The sequence below is a fragment of the Tauraco erythrolophus genome, chromosome 2, assembly GCF_009769465.1.
Source record: "Tauraco erythrolophus isolate bTauEry1 chromosome 2, bTauEry1.pri, whole genome shotgun sequence".
Lineage (NCBI taxonomy): Eukaryota > Metazoa > Chordata > Aves > Musophagiformes > Musophagidae > Tauraco > Tauraco erythrolophus.
Window position 1 is genome coordinate 91,318,211 of NC_141466.1, and position 14,387 is coordinate 91,332,597.

General features: G+C 38.8%; 1 protein-coding gene across 2 annotated transcripts in view; it reads right to left on the reverse strand.

Annotated features, from left to right (window-relative positions):
- Positions 1–879: 879 nt before the first annotated feature.
- The window catches only part of AKT3 (AKT serine/threonine kinase 3), a 123,108-nt gene continuing 109,600 nt past the window's right edge, over positions 880–14,387 (reverse strand). For both annotated transcript variants that reach the window (XM_086627885.1, XM_009987638.1), the window contains exons 11-13: positions 12,438–12,525; positions 3,538–3,640; positions 880–965 (exon numbers count right to left, since the gene is read on the reverse strand). In XM_086627885.1, coding sequence (XP_086484011.1) covers positions 880–965; positions 3,538–3,640; positions 12,438–12,525 — 277 coding nt within the window. The remainder of the gene's footprint in view (positions 966–3,537; positions 3,641–12,437; positions 12,526–14,387) is intronic.

The window sequence follows — 14,387 nt, forward strand, 5'->3', positions numbered from 1 at the left end:
ATACCATTATGCCTGTCTACATTCTTCAGCCATCAGAGGTGATGTATATCATGAAAGAAAAAGAAAAGCATGAGAAAGATGTTATCTGGTGCAAATTATAAGACCCCTTAAACAACTTCAACTGCTGCTTTTATGCCTTCGTTTCTTGCATGTATAATGTTCGATTCTCCATGATTGCACATGAACCTGGAAGTTCTAAGTGGCAGGCTGGGTGAGCCCAGCCCTTCTGCTTCTTCTGTAGTATCCAACAGTAATTAAAAAATAATATATATATATATTTATATATATCAACAGTTTAAGTCCTTCTCTCAAACATTTCCCAAATTCCAGCCAGATGTTAATGACAGAGACCTGCTTCAAGTAATGATATGCCTAACAAAAACCTTGCATATGTACATCACCACCCCTACGTTTCCTTGTTCTAAACAGCACAAACAGAAGCAAGAGAATGTTTTAGACTAGTCTTTTTAGACTAATTACAATTTTGAGTCATCTTCTAGAAGAAGATAAGCTGGACCAACACATCTTTTGTTTAGCCTCCACTGTGAGGAAAAATAGATGACTCCTTGTGCACAAAGTGTACAATGCTGAAGTCAAGTCATCTACCTTCAAAGAAACTGTTAGTAACTTCTTGACGTTGCTATTATACTGAGACTGGGGGCAGCAGCAACAGCAGGAGAGCGAAGTAGAGAAAAACCTCGTATTTCATGCAAAACCGAAATGGATTTTAGGTAGGTTTGGGAAAGAAACTTGCTCAATTTGGAATGGTCTCTGAAAGTGCCCCTGCTATCTTAAATAGTATCTAGTACTGGTGGTGATGTTCAGGAATCATTTTCAGTGATAAACCTAAGATGACAGTGAAGCAGCAGAACAAAAAAGTTATTCTCGTCCACTTGCAGAGTAGGAAAACTGGGGGAAATGCGGACGCCTCTCATTGTCCATGCAGTCCATACCATCCTCGTCATCTGTATGAAGGGAGAAGTTCAAAATGTCATTATATTTGCAACAAAATTTTATTATTCACCTGATATTCACCCTTTCTAGGCTAATGAAAACACGCCAGCACATCTAGCTTCTGGCAGCACAGAAGAAGATTGCTGATTGAAGCAGCCAGTTTTCATTGTTTCTTTAGCTGAGTTCAGGAAATTATCATCTTACTGTAGATATATTTAAATATTCCTTCATTTTGAAGGGGGTTTCGATTCTTACATTTATTTTTTAGTAAACTATTTATTTTTACAGTATTTACTGCGATCAGAGGAAACACGGACTAAGCCAAATTCATAAATATTTTTATTTACATAAGTCCTTCAGTGCCAATGGAAACCAGGCACCAGATGTTGATTAACTCTGAGAATTTGGATCTGCATTCTCGCATGGATTTTTTCATCAGTATTTATCCTTAAAGACCCCTATTGAAACTGCTATTCAAACAATGCATTTATATGCAACCTTTGTAACCCTTCAGCATTATGTATCTTTTGTAGCTTCATATATTCTACATAGAAAAACTAGAGTTAACACAGGTTTGAACAATTGCTATGATTAGGCTGTTCGACTTCAGCTGTGCCTCTCAGTTCCTGTAACTTCAAATACAATCTCCCTTTTGCACTGTCAATTTAAATTCAGTTAATGTACAGAGCTTGTTGGGTTTGCTATCACTTTGATTACTGTAGATACAAGGTATAGTTTCAGTATTCACTTAGGTGAGTTGTAGAACTTTGATATCTAAATAACTGGCCTAAATGTTACAAAAAGTATTTCTGTAACTATAAAAGATCTTTTAGTTCAGCAATAACTTTCTGATACAGTTACCAACTCTCCATCCCTAAAACACATTTTAACCCGCTTTTGCATATCACATCAGGCAGAGGTGATACTATATTGCAGATAATACAATTACTTGTAGATTTTAAACGAAAAATTATTAAAAAGCATTTTCTGTTGCAATATCCAGAAAAAGGAAAACCCCCATGTAGTCCTTGAGCCACTGCAGTTCAGTAAAAATGGCAGCAGCTTTCCAGATCTGCCTGGCACAAGAGACAATTCACCTTTGAGCTGCTGGCAATGTTACCTACCGCAGCCTCGGGTGAGGCGGCCCTGCCAGCTCTCTGGGAGGGCTTCTCCCCGCAGCAACGCGGCGGCTGATCTCTGCACCGCTGCTGGTCATCGCCCCCCCGTGTCATTATTCTTACGACTGGGGGGGCGCTGCAGCCTGTGATAAGTTTCACGCTGCAGCAGCCACACCATTAGCAGAGGCCAAGATAAGTACTTAGGTAGGCAGGCTGGTTTCCTGCACTGGTACTGACCACCTGCTCTGAGTTCAATAAATTTGAAGCTGAAACCTTGGTAGCATCCATATATTTTGTTTTGCTTCAGCCTTCAGTGGATAAATAGCCATTTGCATGGCATACGTGGAGTTTCAAGAGATCATGACTTGATGATATTGGATCCATAGACTCCAAGTTAATCCAAATTTTTAGCAAAATTTGTTCAAATTACAAATATGAATTACAAATGCTTCTAAAGGTAGATGGGAGATGAAAGGGTTATTTTTTTCACAGTAGGCAGACTTAAAATCACTTAAATGACTGTGTTCAAACACTACAAATGCCAAACGCAGAAAATACTCCAGATCTGTATACCAACAGAAAACTGAAGGTAAACCTGGGAATCCTAAAACACCAAAAACTAACTAGCTTTATGAACAGGTAATCAACCTTAATTATAGCCTTTATTGTTTACCTTTGTTATCCCTCCTTCCCCATCCCCCAATTAAAAAAAAAAAAAAAATCTCACTTAGAAAGGAAATTTGCTCACAAACTCAGCAGTAAGATTTTAACTGCTCTGGCTTGGTAAGTAACTCTGTTAAGCTCTAGCTTGGCTGGTCAGATCATCATTCTCATGTGTGTAGCAGAAGATGACAAAAACACAAACTGAGGAAAATTACATTCACTCCAACAAAGCCTGTGCAAGGCCCAATGTAGTGGTTACATCTATATTAATAACTTCTTAAAGAGCTCTGCTGAAGCACAGGACTTGATAGGAAATCTCATTTTCAAGTAGTTGATATCTACACAAGAGATATCCACTTGTCTCTGGCAGGTCTTTTTCTTTTTTTCTTTTGGTCTTCAAAGTATTTTAAAACATGCCTAACTCACTAAACCTAGACAACCCACTGAAGCCACTAGCAGTGTCCTCAATGCTTAAAGCAGGGTCCATATTCCAAGTACTTTGCTGATCTGAGACCTTAACTGCCAACCAGCAAACATTTGAAGCTGTTTTCCCTTATTTAAAAAGAAAAAAAGAAAAAAAAAAAGCCACCACAACCCAAAGTGATCTAATATTCTAAGCTTTGTAATTACTCCTTCTTTAAAAGAACTGTCATTGAGAGTTAACTCGTACACACTTCCATATGCCGATTTTTACTAGTAACAGTGAGAATGGCTTTTCTATTCAAACAGAAAAAACCTTACACAGTGCTTTATTATAAACTGATTATTTTAAAGTTATGCTTATGCATAGTTTCTGACTTACATTTTTCAGGCGGTGTTATTGTAATAGTCTGAGCTGTAAATTCTTCATCAAAATACCTGGTGTCTGTCTCAGATGTCACTTGAGGTTTAAAAGGAGGTACAAGCTGAAAGGGACCAAGAAACAAAATGAAATTACTCCACCTGAAGCCATCCAAATTACTAACAGGAAAACAAAATACGTTCTTTTTCCCTGCACCCCAGATGTCTGTGGAGAGGCAGCTAAGTCTCTAACTTCTAGTAAGAGATAGAAGCCATTAGAGTCAATCCCAAAAATACTAGTTCAGAATCTAGCTAACAGCACTACACGGCTAAATTCCAAGTATCACTCTCACATGACTTGCAGATAAATTGAGCTGCACAAAGATAATTACCTAGAAACAATTCAGGCCATTCTAATTACCTGCATAGATATCAGGCAAGGGCAACTGTAGGTACTTCACCACAACTGGGTGGTGTAAACAGCTAAGGCAAAAAGGACTACGCAGAGAGCACGGTAAGCATGATGCTTTTTCTTTTTCCTTCCAGAGTTAAAAGGTCTACATCTGAACTAACATTTACAAGAAATTATGTGAACGTGAAAACAAATTTTATATTTGAAAAAAGGCCAGTTCATGCTTAAGTGAGTTGCTGGGTCTAATCCTGCCTACTGCTTTCACAGTACAGTGTGGTTATTTCCCAACAGCAAATCACTAGTATTTGCTCACAGCTCCCAGGCAGGACTTCCTTGTCCCTCTTTTGAATCAGCCTTGCCATCCACCTTCTCCTCCAGAACAACAGCCCACAGGCCAAAGATTTTAACTGGAAGGTATATGCAGTATGGAGTACCAAAAGGACACAGCAGTTCAGTATATATGACACTGCAAAAGGAAGCAGGGGGGCGACAACGTTTTGGTTTGTATCTTGGAGCCCTTTAGTGTTATCTCCTCATACGCAATTTAAAATACACACCCTGAAGACAGAGTATCAATTTCCCTTTCTATATAAGGGGTTACATTATGGCTCACCGATATTATCAGAACTTGCGTGTGGTTTTCACTAGTTTCATGTTATTTCTCTCCTCATCTCCAGAACACTAACACCAAACAATTAATTTGTTAATTTACCCCACAGCAAAGGAAGCGGAACTGCTGTTAAACCCCCTCCTCTCAGCAAGTTCAATGCACTAGGCACAATTTACAGTACATGATGTACACTGCATAAACTCTACTTTTCGATTATATTTTTTTACAAAAGTAAGAGTCTTCATTATTTTACTATGTTTGATGTACAAGACCCTTTTTTTTGTACATCTTGGAGAGATCTGCACGAACTGGTCAATGTTAGAAGCAGCTCTGGATCTCAGTGCTAACCAAAGGAGAGAACACAATCCCCAAATAGAGCCATCCATATCCAAAAAAGCTAGCCTGCCCTATGAGGACTAGACTGTGTAAGTATGTAGTGCTGCACAACCAGTCAAAGAAAGAAAGAAAGCTTTCAACAAGATGCTCTTCACATTAGATATCTATCCAGAAAATTATTAATATTACTTCCTAATACTTTACAGTTTAGGATGAGGCATAACAGATTAAAATGCGGTAAGTGCATAAATGGGGCACTTAAACAGTAGAAATTGTAACAGTTATGAAAATACTTTGAAATTATTATGTAGTTATTTATTCCTTAAGAGTCATTTAGTTCTGTGCTTCTCTTCCTAAAATGAAGTTTTCAATCAGGTATGAAAAGCACCATTAAAATAAAATTCATCAGCCATGGGTGATGGGAGGAAGTGGGTACTCCAATCTGATGCTCAGTAGCCAGGTTTAAGAGAAAACTGTTTATCAATAACATCCAGTAAGTCAGCTCATGAAAATTGCAGTTATGCTAGAAGTTTAGCTGTCTGGGGAGGTGAAACAAGGAAAACATATGAAACTCCAGGCTGTAACCAGAAGAGAGGAACCCGATGAAAATTTATATCACTGGTGTTTTGAGATTCATCCATCTTACAGCAGTACCTTCCATACCCTGGACACAGAAAGCAGTCGGAAACTTCAGTGACTGCAAAAACAAACCGTGCATCCCTGTGGCTCCCCACTACAGCTTATGCTCATATTTACACAAGCTGCACCCTCACACACACCAACTATCCCCTACAGCCTGTGGGAAAGAGGAAACGGCAGCCAAGATTAAGACACCCAGATACAACTCAGCAGAGAGCAGCAGGAAGGTTTCTTAAATCTTTCCATACACTTTGCCTTCCTCCCTCACAGCATCATTTCCACCAGCACAGCTGTGAGGACAGCCAGAACTGGGAATCACTCCTTTCAACCTGCTCTACCCCACTGACAGCAAACCAACTGCAGCTAAAGTCTTGTGGACATCCCACTACAGACTTCTGATCTGCCACCAAAGGCACATCTCCCCCCTCAAAGTTAATACTTTCTCTGACCTTCGTACAATTGTTGGGATACTTGCAAGACACACTCCTAGTTCTCATGGGAGAACCTCTGAAATAACGTACTAGTTACTGCAGAATTCTTGTCAAGAAACGAGGAACCAGCCTACGGAGCTCAGGCATCACTTCCACAAGAAAATGAGAGAAATGCAGTAAGAAATGCTTTCCTAACAACCTTTCAGTCAAAGCAGAAGCACGGAGCATGGTGCACACACATAAGTGATGTGTGCAAGCGTATGCAGAGGGACACGGTACTTCAACATCCCATTCAGGAGACTGGAGACAGAGCCATTTGAGATAGATTTCGTAAGCCAGGTCACCAACACACCAGACCATGCTTCAGAAACTTGGCAATCATCTTTCTGGAAGGGTGCCACCTTTGTTCATAAATTGTCAGATTTTATTTTAAAACAGAAAGCAAAATCTCCACAAATTTCAGCTGTAAAAAAACTGTTAGAAAGACAAATAAGGTGCAACTGCTGCAGAGATACCCACTCAGACTGACACAGAGCCTGAATAAGAACTCAGAAGCTTCTCCATACAGCCCAAGGGAGACTGAAGCTGAGGCTCATGACAAAGAACAAAGCACCCAACATTAACTAGTGCTCTGATGATCACACCATGAAGATGCCTCTCCACACCTTGGTGCCACAAGGAAATGGTATCCAGCTGCCATTGCCACAGCTTTTCCCCACTTCTGACCCGAGAAGTCAGAAAGCCCAAGAGTAAAGCGAGCACCACAAGGCACACCCAGTAACCTGCCCCCAAGAGGCGTATGATGAGCTTTGTCAGTCTGCGTGCGAATGGTGCTGCTCCGTCCCAGCTGCCACGCTTTAGCACAGGATGATTTTCCTGCTCTAGCAACCTGTGCAAATTCAGGCAGAACACACTCGAACCAGACAGGAGACTGCACCTTCAGCACCCAGCAACTTACTCTAAGGACCAGAAACACAGATTTTCTGTGTTCATGCACTAGACACACACAAACAAAGAAATAAGAAGCCTAAACTCAGTGTGAGTTCACTGACTACAAGAGTTCATGTTCAAGACAAAAATCCAACTTCACAGCCATCTGTCAAGCTGAATCTGCCCTGGCCATTTCCAAGGCTTGGTGTTAGAAACGGCAGCAGAAGCAGTATCAAATTCTTAAGTGTCTTTATTATCTCTAGTGAATGTCACTTCCACTTGGCATCTATCAAGAGCAGTGTGTGAGAAATATCACTGCTTTTCCACAGTTCAAAACCTCAGAAACTTGCCACACACCTCTTGGGGGAAGGAGAGGGGCAGGTACATTATTGGTAATTAAGTGTTCATGATCTGATGTCCAGAAATCAAACTTTCATCTACCTTAAACTTTCCTGGAGAACCAAAACTGCAAAGTCATTATTTTCATGAATGAAACAGAAGAGACAGATTAGCCAAATCAGAATGGTGGAAAATATAAACCATACTGTGAGAAGAAAATGGGGTCACATCACTGAAATACATCTTTGTATTTCATCACAAACGTGCTAAGTTGGAAGTGTTGAAAACATGTCAAAATTCACAAACAGACTTCCAAACTCAAAAAAAAAAAAGTATTTGTATTAACAAACTAGCTAACTTAATGACATTCCAAATAAACAGTCCATTTTCACATAAACTGAAATTCATTAACTTATAACCCAATAAAACATTTTAAAAGGACACTAGCAAAGCTTGTCTTAAAATCTGATGTTTTTCTAATGCACGTTTGTTAATCTGTGTTCCCTCATTTGTTCCTCTTCTAAGCTCCCTTCAAAGCAAATGCTTGGTGAGCCTAAAAATCATGCAGAGACACTAATAACACAAAACTTTAGTTGAGTCTTTCAACATTAGATCCTCAACAAAAATATTTTACTTAAAAATATGTAAGTCCTTTAAAATACTGATTTTCCTTTCCTAGCAATAATTTTTTGTCCTTCTTCTGGTATTAGCTCAGGTACCAAAGGAAACCAGAGCTGATGAGATTACGCACTCTGTCAGTCTGTACGTCCTTCCCTAACAAATTCCCAATGGCTGGGCAAACGTATCATGCTGGAGAAAAGATGAGGCACATAGCCATTTCCCACAAAATCTTTGAATCTAGGTTACTGAATAGAAGAGACACATCCACGTCCATCCTCCCCAAACCAGAGTTTCCAACGAGGGAAAGACTCAAAGGGTAATTTGAGTTGAGCTTCAAGCCAGCCAGTGAGCATCCATGAAGGGACTGGTTCATCCCCATGGCCGGCCCCAACATAGGCAGCCCGCTGCCCAGCTGGCAGTGCAGCACAGCCAGGAGCTAGAAATACCCACGGACCCTGCTAGAACACTGCCTGCGGTTGTCCAAAGCAGGGGGAGGAGGAAGAACTGGGATTTCAGTAGTGGAAGGACACACAACACAAATCCTCAGGAAGGCAGACGTCAGTAGAGGGGCTTGGCCATGGGCAAACTGTTTTCCAAGTGATACAGTGCTGATACAACAGACAGAAAGAAACCACAACCTCCAGGACTTTAGCAACAGGCTTCAGAATCTGACACCCTTATGTGTATTTTCCTCCCTGTAAACTGAAGCAGCTGGGGGAAGGGTACTCAACCACCAGGTCTGCCCACATAGCTTAAAGTATCATTGGAAACACAATTAAGAGATCAGACTGGTTTGCAGTTTTCTGATCCTTTTACTACTTTGCATGGCAACAGCACAAAAGCAAGTAACAAGGGTCATTTCTACTGGTTTTGTAGCACTGCAGATAATTGTACAAAAATAGTACGGCTCAAATAGCAACGGCCTAAAACCAGATGTTGGTATTTTCCTGATTCTCTCCTGCCCTTTCCCTTAAAATCTGATACAAGAAAATACTTAAACGTGCATTTAAGATTATTAGTTATATTGCAGATTTTGCCAAGCCTGAACCCAGGGCTTCAATCATGGGATTTCATCATCTGCTGTTGTGTCCTAAGTATAGCAAAGGTAGTCACAGCTGCCGGGGGAGCAACAGCTTCTCGCAGCCGTCAGGCTTCACGCTGAAAGCCGCTGCCTCCACACGGACAGGTGCCCTTGTAAGCGCGGCGCCTGCAGCAAAGTCGGACATCCCAGCTTTAACCACGCTGACACTCGCCTCTAAACCCTTCCCAGTACTAACAAATAAATTTGTTAGCGCTTTTTAATTTGCTTCAGGTACAATCAGAGGTATTATTAGAAATCAGGAGATATATGTGTATTTCTGCCCAAATTCCCATCCGCTTTCTTTCTTCTTTTTTCATCCATATAACACACAGGAGGAAAGCCAGGCTTCGCTAAAAGGTCTGGATCTCCTTTGACATGAGGCTCTCTGAGTACTTCAAGCTGCAAGCCTGAAGACATACCCAAATTTCTACTTTTAAATTAATACCCATGTGGTTTTTGTTCTGTGAAAGACCCTGGATAGCACATCTGACAGCTTGAGAATATTTCTGAAACTCAAATAAAAATACACTAAATCAATACTTAAATGAGTAACAGAGAAATTTCAAAAATCTTCCTGATTCTAGCTAAAAATAAAACAAATATTTTATTTAGAAGTATATGGGCTTTTGAAGTCTTCAGAGTTAGCCAAACTATTCAATTTCTCATACTCAGGCACAGAGATAAAAACTCATCAGGGCCGAGATGATCACAGGAAGAACCTGGCACAGGCTGCTCTCTTTCATATGCCCTCATGTTTTTTCTGCCAAAAATAAATACATCTGATCACAAATGCTAACTGCTCTACATTTTTCATTTAAAAGCAACGACCTCCTCTGCTCCAGTGTGCCATACAACATTTTATTATCATTGTGTAGTACCAAACTAGTTTAATTAGTTAGCAGTATCAGAGAGCTAATAATTCCATTTGACCATTTGGATCCATTCGACCTGACAGAGCTACTGTTTGTTGCATGAAATACTCTTAAGTTTAGAGACACATAATTCTGTCTCTAATCACGTCAGTAAAGTGATAACCTAGTAAGTATAGAGATGTACTTAATCTCTAGTCAAAATGACAAAAATTAGTGGCACAGAAGCATAGTGTGCACATGTACAAAACTATCCCCCAGTAACTACTTGGAACACGCATGATTTTTTGGTCTCCTTTACTCTGACTGCGAACTTCAGCTCCTTCATTGCTAACAGAAACACACTCCTGAAACGCAGCCAGAAAATTACAGTTTCATGGTGCATAAACCTCAGGCAAGAATACTGTGAAATATTTTTACTATGCAAATAATTATATCAACTATCAATTTCATCAAGTGACCCTACTGCTGAAGACCATCCTACTAATAATAAACCACAACAGAAGCAAGCATAAAATAAATCTATTTGAAAATCAATTTTGTTTGATGCATATTCCTCCCGAGTTATTTTAGAATACCAAAACCTCAAAAATATTCACATAAGCGTTCTGATAAACACACTCAGTGAAAGTTCATTAACCTTATTATTATGTTTGAAGTTTCTATTTCAGAGCACAGTCTTACTCTGCATACTTCAGAACTCATAAGACTGGGTGTGCAGAAGAAACAACTGGATATTTTAACCAACCAGACAAATGGTTTTGTAATAGGAAAAAAACCTTTCTTTTAATTAACAGAAAAACATACTGTCAGAAGTCATTTTCATGAGTTACTTTTCCATAAAGAATACACTGTGTGCCAATACTGCACAAAAGCAATTCCTGCAATCTTTGAAGTTAACTGTTTTAACTGAGAAAACTCAATTGATCTTTTGCTGGGAAATTTAGTTTCTCAAAGCAACAGTGGACAGAGTAAACAATGAATGACAATTTCTCCAGTTATACTACTCCAATAAGCCATACCCTCCTCCATGAGTACAAAAGCAAAATACCTATATTCATGTATTTTAAAATATCTATATAAACTTATATAATTCGGTATATACGTATTTATACCTGAAAAATACCTCCTTTTATTTTAATAGCTCAGAATAAGATCTTGACTGAAAGCCATTTGCCATGTTCATTTGGAAAGACTCAAAGCACATGCTTAAAAATTAAGAATATCTGTATTTTCTTAACTATGTTGAACATAGTGTACAATAAAGAGCTCTATTTCTAACGTACAATAATTAAGAAATCTTTTTCAACAAAGCAAGAGTAATGTAAGAGCTTTTTCTTTCTCACCTACTCCTAGCACACTGCAATCCAATCTGTTTCGGTGGGGCTTTTTAAACTCCAGAAAGGTCCTGAACTTGTATTTTTAGATTTTGTCCTCAAAGTTCTTCTCTACAACACCCTTACATAACCAACCAACCTTCTACTTAAGCCAATCAGTGGTTAAGCTCATAAAGAACCTGATTAATATACTTGCTCTGATTATTTATTTTAAAGTTTATTGAAACCTCATGATACCATCAGGGAAAAATCACACTTGCATCAAGTAACTTCAGAGTACCATATTTTGTAGCATCGTCTAAAGGCTCTTATTTCAATTTTGGTATTTGTCAGAGAAGTACCACACCAACAACCACACGTTTTTAAAATTCCAGTTCAACAACAACTGAAAAAACAGTTTGTATCATTGACATTGTAGCATAAACATATTCTGCTCATTCGTATGTCTTCCATTTTTCTTTTATTTGAACAAAGAAAAAAAAGGAGAAAAATCTATCTTTTAAAAATTACGCAGCTCAAATGGCAATGTAAAACAGTTGGGGGAGAAAAGACTTTATCAAAATAGAAGGGGTTTATAGCAACAAGTAAATTCTTACACAAGTACTGAGATAAAAATCAGCTTCTGTATATAAAACAACTTTAGTCAAATTGAATTTCACTACTGAGTAAGATAAATTCATTTTCCAAAATCATCCCCAAACTGTTGATCATTACAGGAACAGAACTGGGTTTACAGAAAACTATTCCAGTTGAATTCCCAGTACTCGCTTTCTCCACAAGCTGTTGGCTCAGTGTTTTAATGCTATTTTAATTTTCTTGGATATCTCTTCAAAAAAAAGTTTGAAAAAGATTTCTACTTAAACACAATCAGAAAGTAGTTTTTTGCTACGAGTCCCTTCTAATCATTTCATTTTTCTATTTCTATAAAAACAACTTTTCACAAAAAGCAGAAAAACAAAGACAATTCAGGATAAACTTCCATTATATTGTCTCACAGTATCTTGAGTCATACACCTACTTTTCACTTGAAGGCCCAAGAAGAAAAAAGGAAAGGAAAATATTTGGACATTTATACAATAAAAGAATAACCTTTGCTGAGTTTAGGTTCTTCCAGAAAATTTATTTTTAGTTCACTGAAAAATTACTACTGAAAAAACAAAGATTAAGTAAGTATACCCAGTTCAGAATAATTATTCATTTGTATTAACACAAGAAGTTGCAAAGAAAAACAAGACTAACTTCAGAGAGCAGCAGTCCTAAGACTATCAGTTGAAAACCTGCAGAAGCCAGATTATTCAATGTCATATAAAGACATACCTTTTTATCATATACATCTTGCCAGTTTACTCCAGCAAAGAAACTATGACGCATGATTTCTTTTGCATCATCTGGGCCTCCACCAAGTCTAAAGAGAGTGAAAAAAACATCATATTAAACAAGTTCTACTTTTAAAGGGCTTAATTTATTGTAATGGTTGGAAAAGTGACTATTTGCTTTTGACTATCTGGGAAAAATTCTCACCTATTTAATACATAATTCTCACCTGTTTAATATGAATTCAGGTGACCTCCAGAGAAAACGTGACAGTAGAAGTATCCATGCCATGGTCTATTCTATTTGATTATTTCAACTACAGCGCTCATTACTGTCCATGATGAGCTTTTTTAATAAATCATTCATTTAAAAAACAAGTTTAGTTTTCTTGAAAGACCAACTAATGTTCTGGCACTATTAAAAAGCAAAACCAACCTAATAATGCTGACATAAAATTTTGCCAAAGAGGTGCCAGGCACTGTAACAGTAATGACTCACACATTTTTATACAGTGTTCACTGCTGTTGCATCTGGGTGCTGTAACAATTAACCAATTACCATAACATAGTCTCAATCGGAGTCAATTAGTATAAATTAATAAATTGTAGGCCTGCTGAGAAGGTTATTTAAAGGCCATTGTAAATAACCACACTATGCGCTGTGGCCCATCGCTTGCCAAAGCCAGACTCTGGCAAATTATCTTGGGAAGTGAATTCCACGTACTTTGGGAGAACTTGCCCAAGGTGATTTGAGCTCACAGAAGTGGTCACTGCTGCCAAAAGAGAAGGGTCCCACCCCTGCCCATACCTCTCCCCTCTCACTTCCATCTAGAGGATCATTCCCACTGACGACCGTAAGCTGAGTCAGCTCACTAACCTAGAAGAAAACTAGCCCCGCAAGGAGGAAATGAGAAAGAACTGGCCATTTTTTGTTGCATTAGCAAGTCAAACTTGACTCAACAAGTTTAGTGAGCTCCCTCGAGCTGCTGAGGTTGGTGGAGACAGAGCTACACATCCAGTGAGGGGAACCTCTGCCGCTTTCAACAGCACGTGGCTTTTCGGGACTACTCAGCTCTCATCTAACTTCCTCTTGACACTGGCTATTCTACTGGTTTAAAAGAAGTTGCAACAGAAAAAAAAGCTAATCTTAACTGAACAAGTAGCCCATACAGCAGTCTGTGTTTCATTAAAAGAAACTGCTAAAGATATTACGACAGATTTTTAAAGAAACCTTGTAAGTAATATAAATTCCTCTCTAAAGCATTTATTGCAAGGAGCAATTAATTCCCACAACCAAGAAAAAAAATCTTTATTGGTATTACCCTGCTACCAATTAAAAAAATACTCTGGACTACTATCCTAGTCTTGCAGTAACTGAGTGTAAAGTTATTCTCATTTCCAAGCTGTATTCCTCTTTGTTTCTCAACCACTCATTGTAAAATTCTCTCCATCTCTGCTAAGCATCCCAGTCAGCTTGCAGTCTCCTGACTTCTCTCAATATCTTCTCATGCAGCTGCTCCGAGAAAAGCTGAGTTGCAGTAACCTCTGTGCTCCCACCCTATTTAGTGTTAGCTACCACAACGTGAATATGAATAAACTTGTAGATGTAAGTCTGTAACAAACACTACTGTCTGCAAAGATTAATTACAAGGAAATATCTTTCCAGTTCTAAAGTTTAATATATTTGATGGGTCAGATTGTTTGGAGGTCAAAATGCATTAGGAGTTGTTACAGGAACAAATTTTTACTTTGCTCTCCGTGTATTTGGTTGGTTGGTCACAGTTTGCTTTTACTGCATACAGCAAATTCAGTTAAACGTGCACTGTGGGGCAGCAGCAGAAAGGCTGGCCACTTGTGCTGTGCTGCCTGCTGCGCTGGGCTGCATGTGGGGGAATCCTCCAGTAACCAGCCCTGCCCCGAGTGCCAGCGAAAAATGCCTGCTACCAGAAACTCT